The sequence below is a fragment of the Silurus meridionalis genome, chromosome 17 (genome assembly GCF_014805685.1).
Source record: "Silurus meridionalis isolate SWU-2019-XX chromosome 17, ASM1480568v1, whole genome shotgun sequence".
Classification (NCBI taxonomy): Eukaryota; Metazoa; Chordata; class Actinopteri; order Siluriformes; family Siluridae; genus Silurus; species Silurus meridionalis.
The window spans coordinates 2,950,601-2,973,100 of NC_060900.1; the positions used below are offsets into that span (position 1 = coordinate 2,950,601).

General features: G+C 39.3%; 1 protein-coding gene across 1 annotated transcript in view; it reads right to left on the reverse strand.

Moving 5' to 3' along the window:
* The window catches only part of LOC124399737 (peripheral-type benzodiazepine receptor-associated protein 1-like), a 63,367-nt gene that overhangs the window by 33,745 nt on the left and 7,122 nt on the right, over positions 1 to 22,500 (reverse strand). The window contains exon 4 of the mRNA XM_046870886.1: positions 5,712 to 5,831. Within this exon, the coding sequence (XP_046726842.1) occupies positions 5,712 to 5,831 (120 nt within the window). The remainder of the gene's footprint in view (positions 1 to 5,711; positions 5,832 to 22,500) is intronic.

Below are 22,500 nucleotides of genomic sequence, written 5' to 3' on the forward strand. Positions count from 1 at the left end.
GTTTGGGTTGACTAAATACACTCAATCAACCCGACGCTTCCAGTGAGGATTAGTGAGTGTTGGTTAAACAGCTCCCCAGTGCACAATGTTATAGTAATTCAGCCACAACATGGGCCTCATAAACCAGAAACCAGACTTTTATCACCAACCACAGCTCTGAAGAACTAAACCTGAAACACTAAATCTCTATCACTACGATTCAGACGATTTTCCATCAACATTTATTCATGTGGGTGTGGTATAATAACAATAACAGAAGTGATGTCCAAGTCCAAACCAAGAACCTTAGATGACAACAAAGACATTTTATGCTGCTTAACAGAAATACAGCAAAAAAAACTTTAAAGCCTTTTCATAACATAACATTCCCCATTTAATGTAAAATATGGTGTCCCCTAATAGCCCTCTTTCTCCTGCTTCCTTTTGGGACAGGACATGAGATTGCCTGAGATAAGAGCATCTTTTATGTACTATAAATGTAAATGCAATCAGGTTGAGTTTTAGAGCTCTGTAGCAGGAGAGCTTCCACTCCAACCCATGTAAAGTAGATCTTCATGGACATGGCTTTGTGCTCAGGAGTATCTTCATGCTGGAACAGGTTTGGGCCTAGCAGTTCAAGTGAAGGGAGAAATTAAATGCTAGTGCATCCAAAGACGTCCTATACAATTGTGTGCCTTCAACAGTAGAACCACAAATAGCTGGAATAAGTGTCTTAATACTTTTGACCATACTGTGTATGGTTATATATTTATTAGATTAAATAAATATTAATTGTTTTAATATTGACTTTATAGAATATATTCAATATCTTTTTTTTTTTTTAAGTATATACAAGTTCTTTAAACACATACTCGTGTACAAAAAGGCAGATGTGAAAAAACCTGTATAAAACATAAATATGGCAAACTTGATCAGCCCGGATGCCCTGGAGGTGCCAATAATGGGAAGACCTGCCAAGTCTGAACCCCAGCAGGCCACCAAGCCCCATATGGGAGAAAAGGAAAAATGAATGATGTGCGGAGGGAAGAAGAAACGCGGGCTACTAGGGTGAGTAAATCCAAAAGAGCCTCATAGATCTTCTGATCACGTTCCATGTGAATGTTTATTATTATTGATGTGCCTATGCCCGCTTTCCATTTTTTATCACTTACGAGATTAGAGTTATAATGCGCTTATAATCAGGTAGAGGATCTGATCACAATACACACCATGCATGTTATTGCCTTTCACACACACGACACAAGTACACACACACACACACGTACACACACACACTTACACACATACATACACACATTCATAAAGACGCCCACACCTCCAGTGCCAGAGATCTAATTAAAGACTGTGAGATTGAACGTGTCCCTCCTTCTGATAGCGTAAAATTAGATGTTACAGATTTGGAATTGCATTCTCACTGCACCGTCTCACACTCTCGACTGAAGGGAAGTGTGTTTTTGTATGTGTTTGTGTGTGTGAGAGTGATAAAAAAAAAGAGATGATTCCTGCTGATCTAAAGTGTCACATGTAAATATGGTAAGAGGAGATAAAAAAGAGAGATAAAAAGACCTAGTAAGTGCCAACACACACACACACACACACACACACACACACACACACACACACACACACACACACACACACGCCTGTAAACAATAAGTTATATTTCTGCACCGATACAGGAATATTCAGGAATCAATGTGAGTCTGCGTACCTGGTATATTTCATATTATGATAATGCTCACTGACACACACACACAACCACACACACACACACACACACACACACACACACACACACACACACACACACACACACACTCGGACACACATTCAAAGTCACTCCTCCTTAACTGAAACTTACAGTAAGAAAAGCCACATCTCCTTCACTTGTACTGCTAGACACAGAAGCCACGCCTCCTACTTGTACTGCTAAACTTAAAAGCCATGCCTCCTTCACTAGTAATGCTAGACACAGAAGCCACACCTCCTTGATTTGTACTGCTAAACGTAGAAGCCACGCCTCCTTTACTGGTGCTGCTAAACACTGAAACCACGCTTACTGCTAGACACAGAAGCCACGCCTTCTTCACTTGTACTCTTAAACAGAAGCCATGCCTCCTTTACTTGTACTGCTAGACACAGAAGCCACGCCTTCTTCACTTGTACTGTTAAACAGAAGCCACGCCTCTTTTACTTGTACTGCTGAACTTAAAAAGCACACCTCCTTCACTGGTATTAGTTCAGAGCTGCACACAGCCAGAAAGGCAGAATCACAATGGACACCACTCTTCTATTTGCAGTCCTTTCATTTCTCTCTTCCTCTCCTTCACTTCCAGACATCACTGTCAGGAAGTGTCACCTTCCTCCATTATGACAACCGTGTTCCTCTGAGAAAACTGTGTGTGTGTGTGTGTGTGTGTGTGCATGACAGCAAGTGTGAGCAAGTGTGCGACAAAAGAAAAGTGAAAAAAGACAGAGAATCTGTGTGTGTGTGTGTGTGTGTGTGTGTGTGTGTGTGTGTGTGTGTGTGTGTGTTGGATGAAGTTTTATGACCTTGTTAAAACCCGTTACATTATTCACAGCTCAATTCATGCGAAGGCCCAAGAAAGAGAATAAGAAAAAAGAGAGGAAAGAAAGAGAGAAACAGAACGAGAGAGACAAAGAGAGAGAGAGAGAGAGAGAGAGAGAGAGAGAGAGAGAGAGAGAGAGAGAGAGAGAGAGAGAGAGAGAGAGAGAGAGAGAGAGAGAGCAAGAAAACAAGTAAGCACGATAGACAGAGAAAGTAAAATAGAAAGTAAATGAGAAAGAGAGACAAGAAAAACAGAACGAGAAAGATGGCAAGGGAGAGAGTGTGAAAGAGAAATGGTGAGAGAAAGAAAGAGAGAGAGAGAGAGAGAGAGAGAGAGAGAGAGAGAGAGAGAGCTATGGGATTAAGGGCCTTCCTCAAGGGCCCAAGATTGTCAGCTTGGTGTGGCTGGGATTTGAACTCAAACCCAAAGTGAAATGCCCGAACCACTAAGATCCCACCTTTGGTAGCTAATTTGTTCGGAAACACACCGTTCAGGATAATCTGACTAAGTCTAATGTTAAGTACAGAACCATCCAGTAGAAAAGTTTCCAGGTTTTCCTGGTGTAATGGAGAACCAACTTGGGATCCCAAAGTATCATCCTTGGAACGCTCTTTTGTTTAGAAGACGGGCCACGTTAAAGAAAAAACGAATCTAACAATAAAATTGAATTTGAGCAGCAAACCAAAGACTGTGACAGACACAATGCCTTATAATAGCATAATAATAATAATGCAACTCTCTTGGCACTCACTCACACACACACACACACACACACACACACACACACACACACACACACACACAGTGTGTAGAGCAGACTGTGCTGGTTATCAGACTCCGCACTGCCAATTTTCCATTAACACTTCATTCCTTTCACACATGAGCAACAGCACAGGCCAGTGTTGCCAAAACAATTACATGAGAACCTGATGACTTGCTACATTGAGTGTATACACACACACACACACACACACACAAATGCAGCAATGCAAATGCACACATTTTTTCAGGTGAGTGAGCTATAAAAAATGAAATGCGGAAAGCTTAATGAGATGAAAGTTGGACGCTTGCAGACGGGACGTTTCCTAGCAACTAAACAGGTAAGAAAACAGTGTAAACGACATCGCATGAAAGAGCAGAGATGGCAAAAGTGTACACATCCTTCACTCAAGTAGAAGTACAGATACTTATGTTTTAAAAGACGGGTGAAAGTAGTGAAAGTAGGTTGAAGTACCTGGTACACTTTTCACTTACGTTAAAGTAAAGAAGTTTGGGCTCTGACATGTATTTAAGTATAAAGTAGCCTTTACTAATACCTGTTTTGGTGTTACACTGGTAACTGGACCTCACATCATATTAATATATTCATACAAAATAACTTTAGATGTTGTTACCTAATGAATGTATCCTGAATGAACAACCACCATATAGAACACAAGCAGAGAAAAAATGATGATGATCAGTTGATCAGGAACTGTACTGGGACACCTGATGTTTTCCTGCCATATGTTGTTCTTTGCAAAACTGTTGGAAGCCACTCAACTGTATGGGACGTCTTCGGATACGGGAGCATTACATTTTCCCCCTTTAATTTAACTAGGAGACCTGAACCCTTTCCAGCATAACAACGCCCCGTGTACACAAAGTCAGCACAATGAAGGTATGCTTTACATGGATTGGAGTGGAAGATCTCCTGCTATAGAGCTCTGACCTCAACCCTATTGCATTTAGATTTATGGCATTTGGCAGACACCTTTATTCAATCTTATGGTCAGGTGTCCACAAACTTTTGTCCATCATATAGTGTAATGGCATGTTACTGTGGTAGTTATATGCATGGTGAAATACACCTAGATTGTTGATTATATAACCAAAGCATACTGCTACATGAGAGTCAGTCAATTGAAATGCTAATCTTATAACTATAAGCTAACAACCAAAGCTAATCACTATCCTAGCTAGCACGCATCTTCACGTTAACAACCTGGAACTCTCAGACAACAAGTCAGAAGATCTACCTTTTTCAAATTTAGCATAACGCTGACATTTGCACAGAATTTCCCATAATTCTCGTGCGGGTTCTCTCTCATTCACCCTCACTATAAATTTTTATCGGTGTGGTAAACATCATAAAATATCCATCTGTAGAGTTACTGTTCTTTGAAGTCACAGAAGCTCACTGTAGACTGTGCAGTCTGTGTGTGTGTGTGTGTGTGTGTGTGTGTGTGTGTGTGTGAACAATGTCCTTCATTTACATCCTACCCAGCATGCCGAGGGGAAGCCTGCAGATTTACAAGCGTGTGTGTGTGTGTGTGTGTGTGTGTGTGTGTGATAAAACTATTTGACACCATACATAGAAGCGAGCTGAGTACTGACAGTTTTCACCCATGTGCCTAACACATCATCAACCGTCAAATCCGAATCGAATTGACATGAACATCAGCCATTTTAGGAAAGTTGTTGCTGAACACTACAACATAAAAAATATCCCAGGAAGAAGCTCCTGATAATGATTAAGTTAATAAAACTGTGGACATTACCCACAATGCACTGTGATTATATGTCAACATGAGCTGTATGGGTGTGGAGGCAGATCAGGTCTACATTCATGGTGCTGTACTTGGTACCGTTTGTAAGAGTATGGTGAGTAAACATTTGGATGGGTGAACTGGCAAAAGGATAGATAGACAGACAGGCAGATGCATGAATAGATGGATGGATAAGCAGATGGTCAGTTGTGTGAGAAGATAGATGATGGGATGACTGATAGACAAGAGGAAAAATAGAAAAATTTAAGGAATATTAGATGGATAGAGAGACAGACAAGCAGATGCTTGATAAACGAAAGGATGAATTAATGAATTAACGAATGAATGGATGGGTGAATGAATGAATAAATGAATGGATAGATGGATGGATGGATGGATGGATGGATGGATGGATGGATGGATGGATAAACAAAAGGGCACATAGATGCTTGGTTGAGTGTACAAATGACTGGGTAAATAAACAGTGAATAGATGGTTGGATAAAAGGTGAATGGACAATGGTAGATGGATTGACAGATAGAAGGATGGATGGATGGATGGATGGATGGATGGACACTTATACCAGAGTAAGAATAAATAAAAGAAGACAGACCTGTAGTCTGTGCTGCTGTAGAAGAGGGACGTGTTGTTTTTCCTCTAGGAGATGATATGCCTTTACCTGCTGCCCCTGAAAATCTGCACTGTGTAGCAGGAGCACGTCCTTCCTCAGATTCTTCCAAAAACACACACACACACACACATTCGAAATTAATTTTTTTTTGCATAAGGTGCCATATAACTTCCTCGGAATGTTCCTGATTTCAATCGCAATATTTCCAATATTTACAACCTTACAATATTTGTAAACTATAAATACAGACACACACACACACACACACACACACACACACACACACACACACAGACACATGCAGGGGTGTAATGGCTCTGGGATGGCTGACGATGTTGTGAATGCGGGAGACAGTGCACACCAGATGCTCTCTGTGGCTGGGAAACTTTATGCTCTTCATGAAATCTCAGCTCGCTGCCAAAAATCATCAGACCCCTCAGAGTGCACACCCTGACACCAGAGCACAACACACACTGTGTGTAGAGTAAAGCTTCATCCGAACAAACAATCCCGGTGCAGCCCTTCCCAGCTGATTTCATCTCTTCACCTCTATCACTAAAATAAACTCATTCTGCCCCACCCACACGACTGCACTCGATTAGTGAGCGTTGTGCCAAAACCTCACTTTTTTCATACCGCAGTAATTGCCTAACCTTTTATTACGGTTTACAAAGCAGATGTAGGTGCTGGGCTGCTGAAATAATACGAATAAAACGAGACAGACGCTCGCTCCAAGTGCTCTTTGCCTCCCGCTTTCCCCTTTCCTCTTAAATAGAAAGCAATAGTGCTGATTTTTTTTCTTCTCCATTGAAGCACACACTTGGAGGCATGTCGTTACAGGAAAGCAATCAAAAATGGCGTATGTGCAATGCAGGCCGTTATTAGATTAAAATTTTGAGATTTGAGCTATTTATCCATTTACAGTTAAATTTAATGGTTTCGGAAAATCAAGTTTCAGTACGGCAGTTCTGATCACTCGCTTCTGCAGCAGCATAGTATTTTCTCTCTTTCTTCAACTAAGTAACGGAATTATTCATAGGAAACTGCAAAGAACAAATATAAGGGTTTCTGCTGTTCTGTCATTTTTCATAGATGGATAGGTGGAAAAATTGATGATTGTGTGGAAAGATGGACAGACAGAGGGATAGAGAAGCAGACAGGTGGATGAATTGATAGGAAGTCAGGTTGGCAGGCTAATGGATGCATTGATGAATAAATTGGTGAATTGATAAATGGATGGTCAAATAAGTAGATGGATGGATGGGTGGATAGATGGACTGATACATATAAATGTAATGTAAAATTAATGGATGAAAAGATAGATAGATAGATAGATAGATAGATAGATAGATAGATAGATAGATAGATAGATAGATAGATAGATAGATAGATAGATAGACAGACAGATAGACAGACAGACAGACAGACAGACAGACAATTGGATGAATAAGCAAATATACAGATAGGCCAGTGGATGGATGCATGGATGGATGGAAAGATGGATGGATGGATGGATGGATGGATGGATGGATGGATGGATGGATGGATGGATGGATGGATGGATAAATTAATTAATAAATAATTGAATGAATGTATATTTGAATGAATAAAGAAATAAAAAGATGGATAAACAGATAAATCCATAGATTTATGCGTAGAATAAATGAATAAATGAATATGTAAATAGTGGAATGGATGGATTGTAGGATGAATTAATAGATAGGTGAATGGATGGATGGAAATACTGTATAAACAATTGGATGAATGAGCAAACAGACATGCTAGTGGATGAATGGATGGATGGATAAATGGATGGATGGATGGATGGATGGGTGGATGGATGGATGGATGGATGGATTGGTAAATAAATAGGTGAATGTTTGCATATTTAGAAAGATAAGTGAATACATAAATAGGTGGATAGAATGGATGGATGAATAGATAGACAGTTGACTAAATGGGCAGTGGATGGATGGATGGATGGATGGATGGATGGATGGATGGATGGATGGATGGATGGATTGATAAACTTGTGAACAAAGTAGTGTGTATATGGATGGATGGAGGAATGGAAAGATGCATCAATGGACAGATAATTTGGTAAATAAATATGTAAATAGTTAAATCTTTGAATATATGGGTAAATAAATAAATATGTGAATAGTGGGATGCATAGATGGTTGAATGGATTGATAAATGGATAGATGGATCTATGGATGGTAAATAAATGGATGATGGATGGATTTATGGAAAGGTCGGTAAATAAACAAATGGCTAGCTGGATGGTTAGGTGGATGGATTGATTAATGAATGGATGTATGAAAAGCTAGCTAGCTAAATTTATGGATGAAAAGATGGATGGGTAGATGAAATAAAGTACTGATCAATCAACAGCTTCCTTTATACAGAGTTCTATAGAGTTTTGGAAAACCTTTATAAAAAAATCTTGGTTCACGTCCATTACTCAAAAAAAAAATCCCGAAACAATCACCCCGATATTCAACATGTCAATGTTTTCTCTCACGGTTTCTAATATAAACACTATGAACCGCTAGCAGGATATTTTCAGCTCCTTTTCTACCTAAAGCCAAACACTGTCCACTCAGCTAGCCTGTTTGACCTGTTTGCCTGAACGCAGGAAGCAGGAAGGGCAGGAGAAACGCTTATTAATTCATAGCAGCGCTCATGTGGAACCAGGGAGCGGCTTTGTGTTGCTGATTGGCCACGGAAAATCTACACTGCAGAGACACGTTCATCAATTCAGCACGGCTAAAATTAGTCATGAGGGGCAGGGATAATGTATGGCTGTGCAAACATACATGGGTTCCATGGCAATGTGTGTATGTGTCTAAGCATAGACTATACAAAGGTTTGTAGACATCTGACCAGAAGATAGATATGTGCTTTTTGAACACCCCATTCCACATTTAGTTGCTATTTGCTTTTATAAGAATCTGCACTCTTCTAGGAAGATGTTCCACTAGAATTTAGAGTGGAAGTTTGTGCTCAATCAGCTAGTTAGCAAAGTCAGGTACTTATGTAGGTGAGGTGAGGTGAGGACGCCTGGGATGTTTAAAGCTCTATTAGATAATCCCAAAATTGTTCACTAGGAATGATGTCAGAGATTTAGAGCAGGAGATCTTCCTCTCCAACCCATGTAAAGCATATCTTCATAGAGCTGGCTTTGTGCACAGGGACATTTGGATGCTAGAAAGGGAAAATTTCATGCTACCTGATCCTATAGACATCAAGACATCCTATACAACGGTGTGCTTTCAACTTTGTGGTAACAGATTGGTGGAAGAACCACATATGGCTGGAAAAGGCAGATGTCCCAGTAGTTTTGTCTGGCAGCACATCATAGTACCCAACATAAACAGATCCTAATGAAATGTTTCATAATATTCCTGACTGAAATGTATTCATATTTATTCAGGATTTATCATTTAAACAATGTTCCGTTCCTTTTTTCCCCGTTAGGATTGAGTTTCTCCTGTTTTGATTGAGCTGGAAAAATGCACATTTGCATATACGGCATTTAGCAGATGCCCTTATTCAGAGTGAAAAAAGTCTCTCTCGATGAATAAATCAACACCGGTTCACGAGGTTGCAGACTAAAACTCAGCCGAACAGCCTAAAACTCTGTTGGAAGGAATGTTCTATACATACATTTCTAAAACAAACAGGGAAAAAATAAATGCTGGTTTAAGTGTTTCAGAAGAGGGAGGTCTTCACCAGTTTTACCCGGTGTTGTTCGGACATCCAGGAGGAAGTTCATTTCATCCTCCTTAGTGCCAAAACAGAAAATAATCTTGATGTATACCTATCTCGTACCCTGACAGATGGTGGGACCAGTTGAGCAGTGCTAGAAGATCTGAGGGGGCATGTTGGAGTGCAAAGATTAACAAGAGCTTAGAGGTAAGCGAGTGCTGGTCCATTTTTGGCGTTGTAGGCATGCATCTGTGATTTGAATCTGATGTCCAGCTACCAGAAGCCAATGGAGGAGCGTAGCAGTGGGGTGGTGTGGCTGGGGTCGACAAACACACCGGCGCGTTTTGTGGCATTTTTTCCTCATAACGCCAAAACCAACTTAAATTACTGTCTTTTTTGATCGTACAGATACAAGCAACACATTATTCAAATCTGTAAAGGGTCTACTTTTATTTGTATACACTCATAATAACAACAAAACGCTGTGCTTTTGTAAAATAAAACCGTTTCTCTTCACAGACACAAATAAAACAACCTGAATCTCAGTGAATACTTGTCTCACAGACATATTAATAATACTTTTTAATAAACCGAATAACATCGAAAACAAATATTCACTGATTATGTATTTAGTATGAAAGATAGAGGAGGTACAGTTTTTCCGGTATCACCTCATTAACCGTCCGTGTGGAAACAGCAAAGGTTCCGTTTGGTGTCCCGATCATTAATAATTTCACTAATAATAAACATATATTTGCATTAAGCATCACTATTTGTCTATGGTCATGTTGATTAGATTATAAAAACCAACGTATTCATTTCAGCTACATTTAGATCAGATTAAAATGTGCGATTAAGTTGCGATTAATCGTAAGTTATTATTTTAATCGATCGACAGTCCTAATATTAATATGACGTGAGGTTCAGTTACCAGCGTGACACTAAAACAGGTAGGAGTAATGGCAACGTTTTACTTAAGTACATGTCAGAGCCCAAACTTTTTTACTTTAACTTGAGTAAAAAAGTGTAGTCAGAACTTTTACCAGAGTTTGTGTCTGTACTTCTACTTAAGTAAAGGATATGTGTACTTTTGCCACTTCTGCCTAGGATTACAGGAATCTTTTTCAGATTTTCAAAATTGGTCTCAGACGTCCAAATCGTTGCTGAGGAGATTGAAAAGGTCCTGCCTGTGCTACAGGATACTGGGAAAATTTTACCATTGAGAGCATCCACACTAACTGCATCTCAGTGTGGTACAGCAGCTGCACTGCTTCGGACCGTAAAAAGCCCTTCAGAGGGCGGTAAAAACTGCCCAATGAATCATCGGCACTCATCTTCCCACTTTGCAGAACATTTACAATAAACGCTGTCTGCAAAGGGCAAGGGGCATCATCAAAGATACCTCTCACCCCAACCATGGACTATTCACCCTTCTCCAATCGGGCAAACACTACAGGTGCCGCAGAGCCGCACAAACAGACTAAAGTATAGCTATTTTCCTGTGGCTGTTACTGCACCAAACAGCAGATTCAATACTGCATTGTCACTTTCTGTGTATTTTTCACTGTTTATTCACTACACAATTTTTTCACACCATCCATAACTCACATTTGCACTACTTTTACATTCCACCCCTATTTATACTGTATATACTGTATTATACATTCATTTATACTTGTAAACTATATTATGTCATTTTGTACATTAATCACCTTCATCCCTGTATATATGGACCCCATACTGTTATTTATTGTAAATAGGCCACTTATGCACTTCTGGTTAGATGCTAACTGAAAATTTTAATGATTTGAAGAAACCTAGAGAGAATCCAGACTGAAAAAGGGAACCCGTCCTCATTTGGGTGACACCAAGAGCGTGATTATAAATCAGTAAAACAATAAAAACACTGGAGAGTGAGAAATATCATGAGCACCGGAGAGTGTGTATTATATTGACAGCCTTATACAGTCAGTTGGAGTTGTGAAACCAGGAGCTCCTAAACAACTCATACAGAAATCAACTCGAAATTTGAGATCATGACAGCTTCAACACCAACTCTCTAATGCCAAGAGGCTTTAAATGTTCAAGACAATGAGTATTGATTAAAAGGTTGTCCAATGTCCAAAAGTCCAATGTCCGAAATCTTCAGGAAGTGGAATCCAACTGGAGCCGGCATCTCTCTAGATGGCTCGGGGATCCTCGCGGGGTCGCCATCTTCAAAAGACAGGTTTCAAGTTCAAGTTTCAAATTTTATTTGTCATATGTACATATGTCAGAAAAAAAACAAAAGAACAAAAAAAGTTATAATTAGGCATAAGGAAGTCAATAATTATTTACAAGTGGGTGCATAAGTGTATGTGTATATAAAATATGTATGTAATGTATAACAGAGTCAGTTGGCAGTTGTGGTTTGCAGTGAGAATGTATTACAGTTTGTTGATTTTGATAGCCAGAGGGAAAAAATTCTTCAGCCTGTTGGTTCTGGAATGAACAAGAGATTGGACAGCGAATTACATATGAACCAAACATTTAGAGGGATTATAATTTTACAAAAAAAAAACAACAGAATATAACCAATCAGTAATAGAATAAGACTCTTGGGCGCTTCTGAAAATTGTAGTGTGTGTGTGTGTGTGTGTGTGTGTGTGTGTCATCTCTCATCAGCTAAAACCTCATCTGTGTGAGTGAGGGCAGAGGGAATCCCTGCCCCCTTGCATAAAGCTTCCTCTCTGATGTCCAGAGGCTTCGAGTTCAGTAGATCAACAACTAAGCAGCACAAACACACACAGACACACACACACACGAGTCACAAGCAAGGTCATTCGTGTGCACTCACTTCACCCGATCTGCTTATGCGGCTATTAGTTAGAGTTTTATATTCATTCGAACTTTATGCCGAAGTGTCTTGTGATGAGGACAGGAAGCGGATGCAAGTGATTTTGGTGGATATGCGAAACAAACAAACAAGACACAGAAACGAAACACAAGAAAGCCAGGAACATCGCAGGGACTAGGGGCGTTAATACGTGGACCGACAACCACCATGAAAAGACGGACAAAAGACAGCCGTGAGCATATACAAGTGCTGATCATCATAAATGGAAGTGTAGACAATGTCTCTCTGCAAAATCCTGACACAATTTGATTGTCATTTATTTGATACAGAATTCAAAAAATAGATGGACAGATGGATAATTTGTTGAAAATATATTTATATATGAATGAATCCATGAATATATAGGTAAATAAATGAATATGTGAATAGTTGGATGGATTGATGAATGGAGAGTCATGTATAATTGGGTAAACGGATGGATCTGTGGATAGGTGGGTAAATAAATGAATGGCTAGCTGGATGGAGGGGTGAATAGATTAATGAATGGATGAATGAAAAGCTGGTTAGTTGAATTCATGGATGAAAAGATAAATGGGTCTATGAATTAATCAACAACAAATGCAACACCCAAAATCACAAAAAAGTCATCGCAGGAACACTGTGGGAACATAAAAGCGTTATTATGCTGACTATCAACAACCATTAAAAGATGGACAAAAGATGCAGTGGAAGATGGAAAGTGTAGTCAATGTCTAATCCTGACACAATTTTATGGTCATTAGTTCTGTACAATAGTCAAAAAGAGACGTCAAAGTTTCCTGTAAGTGGATAAGACACTCTAATTGGCTGTGGTAAGACACTGTCATTGACACAATACATCAACAAATATGATGGATTTGCATACACACTGTATATAAAAAACATTATGGACGGTAAAATTCATAGATTTGCATCGGCGCATCGGCATAAAAGTAAAAAATGTGATGCATCGATTTAAAAAAGTGTGAATAAGATACAATTGAACAATAATTTGTGACCAATATTTGATCTTTTTTAGTATTTGATGTAGATTGATTTTTCCTTTTCTCCTTTTTCAACTTAAATATGACGCATCACAACACTACGGAGATCGAGGCGTGTCCTGAAACTCACATAAAATACAGATTAACATGGCAGAGGTAGAGATGCATCTTCCTGGAGACACAGCAGGAAAAGAACGTCTGATTTTATTTCATCTTTTTCTCTTATTTTTGTACTGCAACAGCCTATTTGTAAAAAAAAAAAAAAAAATGCCTTAAAAGACAGAATGTAAATTGATAGTTTGCTGTCTGTCTGAACCAAAGTAATAAAAGCGAACGATCTGTACCATAGTGAATTGCAGAGCATCATATTTTTTCCATTGCATCTATTGCATTGGATCGCATTGCATGGATTCCAATCGAAATACGATCAAAATAAGATCCTAATGATCTTATTTATACAACTGAGCAGTTGAGGCTTGAGGGCCTTCCTCAAGAGCCCAGCATTGGCATCCTGGTGGTGCTGAACTCACAATTATTTGATCAAAAGTCCAATGTCTTAACCACTAAACTTCATTTCATATCCTAATAAAAAAATGTCTTTCTTTCAGCAAACGTTTTCTGCGTGGATCAGTAATGTCAGGGAATAAAACCCACCTGTTGATACAGAAAAATATCTCATAACGTTGTGGTGCATGGCAGCACCCTGGGGCATTTTATTCCTCTTACACCACAGCGATTAACCGAGTATGTAAATATTTATTTATACAGGAGCAATTTTTTTTTATCCACTTATAGTTACGAGTTTCTATGACTATAGTTACTGAGAGAAAGATCCATGTATCCATGGAAGTTATACAAAAAATGGAGTATCAGTCTACCTCCTGTGATTTGAGGAACCTTTCTTACTAGGGATTGATGTTTGGTACGGTAGATACAGAACCTTATCCTGCTCTTCCTCCATTATTCAGGTAAATTTGCAACTACATGGCGGCTGCCTCTGATCGTTTATCGATTGACCTTCACCTCTGTGGTGTCTCCAGTAGATGGAGTCCACAATACTTCTCCTATGGATGATGTTTTTAAAGGGAGAGCTGCTCCTTTAGATGTCAGGAGGTTTTTAAAATGTTGGGGCAAGGGGGCATTTCCCTACCACCCCAAGCCCAGGATACTTTTTATAAAGAACCATGCAATGAAACTATTGATACGTACTGACAACAAAGCAAAGTAAGCGAGACGTGTGTGTGTGTGTGCGTGTGTGTGTGTGTGTGTGTGTGTGAAGCTGCATGCTAGAGAGCTGTACTGCCTCTGGCCTCCAGAGAAACCCAAGCAGGTTATTTATAGCTCAAACTCCACCCCCAGCTGCACATTTCCACACCCCCGCTGCCCCCCAACCGCTTTGGGGCAATTAGCACCAGCAAGCCCACAAAAGCCTGATAAACATGCTAACGTCTGCAACACCAAGTGACGTCTGGACACGGGCCATCATGAGCGATTGAAGAAGAAAGAAAACAAAAGGGTAAGAAAAAAAAGAAAAATAAATCCACTGGGGGAAATGAGCATGGTGGTAATGTGGTGCTTTCCTCGTCTATGTGATCGGACAAAGACAAAGACAAAATGAACTTAGACGTTCTCAAATTCTCATCAAAGTATTTGTAGTTGTACTGTAGCGAGAACATCATTTACATTTATGGCATTTAGCAGATGCCCCTAATCCAGAGCAGTTATCTCAGTTATATAGCTGAGCAACTAAGGATTAAGGGCCTTGCTGAAGGGCCCAGCTGTGGCCGCTTGTTGGTGCTGGGATTTGAAACCATGACCTTCCAATTAGAAGTCCACTGAGCTACCACATCATTGGCTGATGTTAGAAAATGTCTCTCCAAACATTGAAATTTAAATGAAGAGCACCTAACTCATAAAATAGCATCACAGATGGAATTTGAGAGAGTACATGACAGTCAAAACATCAGTTTGGCGAAGTCACGTTCTGTTGGATGGAGACAGACAAAAAGACAAACCTCAGGAGTATGAATGTGTCTACAGGGTCATCTGGTTAATCAGGCCTCAGCGTATGAAGTCAATCATTTCACAATGTTCAATTTATAAACCATTACACGTGTTTTCACTAATCGCTCTGCGCCAGGAGTCACACTCCGCCACACAAACGCCATTTTCCACGTGATCTTTTGGGTATCGAGCCTTAGGATAAGCAAGTAATTGAGTTATGTTATTAAAAAAGGGCACTAGATGTTCTACACCGTGTTTCTGGGAGACTGCAATTAAATTGCGTTGCCTGAAAACAGCATGTTGTAAAATCAAACAGACTGCAAGAAAAATACCAACCGGAAACAATAAAAAAAACAAGTCAGAATTAAAATTAGAGTCAAAATGAGAACTAAATAAGGATCGAAATCAATTCAGAATCAACAGATACAAAGAATTAGACTCGAAACTGGTTCGGAATTGAGTAAAAATCTGAAAAATGATTCAGAACCGAAAAAAAAGAATTTATTTGATTTTGCCAGAGATTTATTTTTTGTAGTATATGATACTTATTTAATGAATAGTAAATACAACTAGCTGAGATTCTACCAAAAAGACATAAGCAGCATTCATGCACAGTGTCTATCGGTTTTTATTTGAGTTGATGACACTATAAAGGCAAAAGTATTGGGAGACCTGATTTTTCCAGCTAAATCTTCATGTAAAATATTTGAATAAACGTACTTTGTTAATGTACTTAAGTAACTTTTTGGCTACTTTCCAATTTTACTGAGTATCAAAGATATAAGCAACTTTACTCAACTACATTCATGATTCAATAGATGTACCTAGACTACTAATAATTCGACATTATACTGTAATTTTATTTTTAAATTGAAGAAACATTTTTAAAACATTGCTTTACTACTTTGTTTAATATTTGACCAACCCCTTTTAATGGTTTTTGGATAATGCAGTGTTGAATTGCACAATTTGACTTGTATTTTGGGAAATCAAATGATCAAATCAGATACTTTTACTCAAGTCATATTGGAATTGGTGAACTTGTAATGGAGTAAGTTTTGCAGTAAGGTGTCAAGGTGTATACGTTTAGTCAAGTATGATTTTCAGGTACTCAACAACTCTGGGTTCTTTCAAAAAATGCTACAAAAAATCCCAGAGGCCCTGGTTTGTACAGGACATCTATAGAGACTGAAGCATGAAATTTTCCCTTCACTTGAACTTGGAGACCCAAAACTCTTCATGACAATACCCCTGTGCACAAAGCAAACTCTATCTTCTGCTATAGAGCTCTGACCTCAACCCTATTGAACACAAATGAACTGGAATGCTGACTGCACCCCAGGTCTTCTCACCTCACCTACATCAGTATCTAATTTTACTAACACCCTTGTAGCTGTAGCAAAACATGGTTCTTCTCCAAACTGTTACCACAAAGCTGGAGGCACACAATTGTATAAGATGCTGTCTAATAAAAGATTGCATTCACTTTAACTTAGAAATTCAAAACTGTTCCAGCATGGCAATTCCCCTGTGCACAAAGTGAGCTCCTTGAAAATATGGTTTTCGTGGTTTGGAGAGGAAGATCTTGAGTGGCCTGCTATAGAGCTCTGAAGGGAATTATGGAGTGAAGGAAATTAGAAGAGCAATTTAGTACTAAATGTGGAATGCGATGCTCAAAAAGCACATATCATACTTATGTCCGAAAACCTTTGGCAATATAGTGTACAAACAAAACGATACCAAACAACACCTCCTGGCCGATCGCATAGACTTGGTGTAAATCTGATCTTTTCCTGATCCACTGATTCAACATATGTCAAACTTCTTCATCCAGAAACTCAGCAGGAACGGCGTGTGCACGCCGATCTCCTAAATTGGTTTAAACATCAGGTTAAGGTCAGTTAAATCTGCCCCATTATGACTACGCTATTTGATTAGCCTCTGCTACTCGGGCTGATCTGGAAGTAAAAGATGGAGCTGCAGGGAGAGAAAAGAAAGACTTGAGACAAAAAAAAAAATTATAAAAAAAAACTGCCTTTTTTCATTTCACATTTCATAAAAAACATGCACGAAGGCAAGGCCGACTCGTTAACACTGTCGACCCTGTAGCAGGCTAGTGAAGCTTGCAAAGACAAACAGCATACGAGGCTTTTAAAAACGTTAAAAATAGAGAGAGAGAAGCAGAAAAAGAAAAAGAGAAGCGCTTTACCAGAGGCGCAGAGGGACAATATTTATTCTGACATAATGATGTGTGAAATGAGATTGATCAGAGCAGCCATGAGAATCAATTAGCCCTGAGGATGAAATAGCGAGATTTTAATCATAAACTCGGACCCTTGCTGCTTACTGACCAGCCGAAACACTAACAGAGCTAAAACCAAAAAAAAAAAAGTGATGCAATAGAATGAAAGCGTGTGTATTTTATACAGAAAAGAATCTAATTATTTGCGCTGCTGAACTCTCTGGAGCAAAGGTGGACAGGCGTGAAATATTTGAGGTTTATAATGGTACAGTTCGATATCACAATTTTTGGAACAGCACAAATTCACAATGGCACCTCCATCCCTCTGACGGACAGATAAAGAAGTCTTTCTCTTTTCCTGGAAATGGACAAAAACCCACTTGCTTTATTCTGATGCACAAATAAAAATGGACACAGGACACACCTCTTTCAATATACAGAGCATAGGCCACACCTTCTTAATTATGATTAACACAGGCCACGCCTCTTTCCATATACAGAAAAACACGGGCCACACCTCCTTAATAATGGAGATGAACACACAACACCTCCTTCACTATAGAGAAGAAAACAGACCGCACCTGCTTCACTATAGAGATAAAGACATGCCACACCTGCTTCACTATGGTGAAAAAACAAAAGGCAAAACCTCCTTAGTTATAGAGAAGAACACAGACCACACCTCCTTCACTATAAAGAAGAACACAGACCACACCTTCTTCACTATAGAGAAGAAAACAGACCACATCTCCTTCACTATAGAGAAGAAAACAGACCACATCTCCTTCACTATAGAGAAAAAAACAGACCACACCTCCTTCACTATAGAGAAAAAACAGACCACACCTGCTTCACTATAGAGAAGAAAACAGACCACACCTCCTTCACTATAGAGAAGAAAACAGACCACACCTGCTTCACTATAGAGATGAAGACATGCCACACCTGCTTCACTTTGGTGAAGAACAAAAGGCAAAACCTCCTTTACTATAGAGAAGAGCAAAAGGCAACGCCTCCTTCACAATGGAGATGAACACACAACTTCATCACTATAAAAAAGGACATAGCCCACACCTCCTTCACTATAGAGATCAACCCAGACCACACCTCCATCACTATATAGACAATCACAGACCACACCTCCATCACTTTAAAAAAAAACATAGGCCACAATTTCTTCACCCTAAAGAATGGAGGCCACACCTCCTTTACTATAGACATAAACACAGGCCAAACTTCCTTCACCCCGAAGAACACAGGCCACGCCTCCATTACTATGGAGATTAAAACGGACCATACTTCCTTCACTATAGAGAAGAACTCAGGACATGCCTCTTTTACTATAGAGAAGAAAACAGGCCACACCTCCTTCACTATACAGAACACCAACAGACCACGCCTCCTTTACTATACGGAATACCAACAGACCACACCTCCTTCACTATAGAGATGAACACAAACCACGCCTCCTTCACTAGGAATCTGAGTGTATGTCTGTGATGAACAAAATAACTTTGATTATTATGGTACGTTCCTCGGGTTTTCAGTCACAAGTGATCGCTGTCTTTTGCTTATGACTCCACACTCACATTTTAACATCTGCTCCTCAACTGTGTCTGATCGCTAGAAAAATCGGAGACGACCTGACTTCCAAAGCCTTCACACAACACAACAATCCCAGATATTATCATTAAATTCAGACTGGCAGAAACCAAATGAGCCTGCAAAGAACATATGGTGTGTGTTGAAAAAAGAAAAAATTAACAAGCCGAGAGCTTATCATCAAAATCTCAGACACAAAAATAGGAATGCTGGCTGTAAGGAAAAAAAGAAACTTGACAAATGGACAAAAAAAGAAAAATTCTGCGATCTAAACTAGAAGAAGAAAAAAAAAAGCGAACTCGGATGGAATTCCAGAAACGGCTATTGTGGCACAAGCGTCAAAATGATTCACTCGCACGCTTTCTCACTAGCCTTCTCAGGGGACGTGATGAGCACTTGAGAGGTCGCAGATTGTAGCGGAGGCTTCGCTTCGGCACCAGGCAGCAGACGCTAGACTGAGGAACGTGAGGACCGATGAGCTTTTTTTTCCCCATCACAATCCAAAGCTAAATCCGGGCTGTAATCACAGCAGGGCTGGAGAAAGGCCAGGACTCATGGCCCAGAGCAAAGTCAACCACGCACACACACGCGCACATACACACGTGCTTGTTTTGCACAAACCCTTCAGATGAATCTCAGTCCACCACACGTTTTTTTCCTGGATATCAGTTAACGCTAATAAAATCACATAAGAAGAAGAAAAAAATGTGGATTTGTTTTGTACAGTACTTCTAGAAGGAGTCTCCAGTGTTGCTTGGTAAAGCTGTAACATATAGTTACAGTACCACCACAGAAAAGTCTCACCAAAAGTGATCAAAGTGGTGGACCAAAGGCTCACCACTAAATCTTCTAGCATAGAGAACATAGGCCACACCTCCTACACTATCGAAAAGAACACACACCACACCTCTTTCACCAAACCTTGTTTCCTATAGAGAAGAACACAGGACAACTTTTTCACAATTGAGAAGAACATAGTGAATAAGAAGAATAGCCATAGTGAATAACTAATAGGATAAACTAGAACTTACATATATTTTTTTTTACACACAACAGGAACGTCTCCAACAGGATCACCAAAACTGAACAGTTGGAAATTGGGGGGAAAAAAGAAAGAAAAACTTGTCTGGATGCTTTTCAACTCACCATGTTTGTAAATTGTAGTGCCATAACACGTGTGATTTGATGTTTATCCACCACAGGAACGTCTTCATGATTAAGTATGTTTTTACAGTAACACGCTGAAAAGACCTTAAAGACTAAATAACTGCTATAATGCAGGCAAGAACTGGACAAGCCACACCATTTAATTGGTTAATGAAAAGACGCACTTATTACCAAAGATCTGAGATGTAACATGAACGAAACCCCTTTATTATTTGCTGTAATTGGAACTTCGGGACCCCCCTCTCACACCCCATTGTTTATTATTTTGCTATAGCAGCATCTTGCTTGCTACACGTTTCTGAATTCCCTCGGACTGCCACAGCATTTTATTACTGGCATGATAGCCGTATATCCGCATACCGATAATCCGCCCACTGAAGCCTCATAAATATTTGCCGTATATTCAGCACAAGTCTCATCAGTAGTGCTTCGCCAGCCGTCAACGGCATTGACATCTACACCGAGGCCAAAACAATAATAAAAGAACCCAAACCACCTGAGACTCTGAACTGGTTTTCTCCTTAGGGCCTGGAGAAATGAGGCGCAGATCCAGTTTCTGTCTTCCAACAAGAATGAACAGAGATCTGCTTTTTTTAAGCTAATATGAAGACAATAATAAAATAATAAAATATCACTACACTTTGCTAATATTTGTCTATAAAAAAGGAAATGAGATGCTGCCATGAATGCAAAGGTTAAAAAAAAATAAAAAAAACGCAACAGGGAATGTAATTAAATATATATGTATTTACATTTTTACATAGATAGATATACACTATTTAGACAATACTTTGTAGACACCTGGCCATAAAAACAGTCCATTCCACATTTAGTCCCCATTTACTTAATCGCCAATATACTGAGGAGATGTTCCACTAGATTTTGGAGGATTAGCGGAAACTAGCGAATGGCCAATGCTAATGTTTAGTTACTGTAGCATTCACATAGCTGGGACAGTTTTTATATGGGAAACACGGCGGAATTGAGATAACGTTGCCAGAAATGCACTCCAGCTTTTAATAGCATCAATAGCATTAGCACCAGGAGCATTTGGAATTAAGATACAATTTTAACGTGCCAATCAAAGCGAAGTACAGTCTAAAATATATCAATTATATTATTATATTATATAACTACGTTATATAATTATAATTCAAACACAAAGCATGCTTCTCACAGGACGGCCTACTTTAAATAATCACTCTTTACAACCAAGGTGAGCAGAAAAGCATTACAAAACACACAATGTCTCGAAACCTCCAGGCGCATGAGCTACAAGAGCAGAAGGACACATCAGATTGCACTCCTGTCCGATGAGGATTGTAATCTAAGGCTGTAATCTGAGGCTTTTCTGCTAATCATGGTTGTAAAGAGTTGCTGTTTGAGTTTGTGTAGTGACTAGACGATTAGCGACTAGACTAGATTAGCGACTAGACTAGATTAGCGACAAGATTGGACAATTGCATAACCATTGAGTGTAAACTTCCAAGGACAAAGCCACAACACGCTGCAACTTTTAATTTGCTTCCGAAAACTCGTAACGAGGTCATATTTTTTGTCACCTCATATTAAACACTACACGCTAATGATCTACACGTACGCTCCGCTGTTTATTATCGGATGATCGTCTTGAAAACACGATACAAAAAAGCAGGAAAACCGGCGTCTATGAACGGAAAGTATGAGCTAAGCAAGGCGGTGTTAATTTTGCACTCGGAGTGCGATGTCAATTCTGCGTGATTGGATCAACAAGCCTCCCACTCTCGCTATGCCCGGGTCATTAGCAATCCTGCTGAGATCAAAATCCAGTCTGGCACGACGCTCGAAAAACCTGTCGACAAGAATTACAAGAAACATGCTGAACATACAGCAGAAAAGCCACGAAGACCCACAACATATCAACGTGTTTCTCCTATCCGTTTCACAAAACAGGCCTTTTATAGGCTGATATCAATATAAACATAGCCTATAAACATCGAACATGTTGTGATTTCTCAGCAGCTAGTTAGTTTAATCTCGTGTTATACATTAAATCATAATTATAAATTATAATACTATTTAATTTAATTTATGTAAATCATGTAACACTGTATATCCTGCGTTTGCTGCTATTGCACTCTGGTTAGACCCAAACTGCATTTCGTTGCCTTGTACTTATACATGTGTAATGACAATAAAGTTGAATCT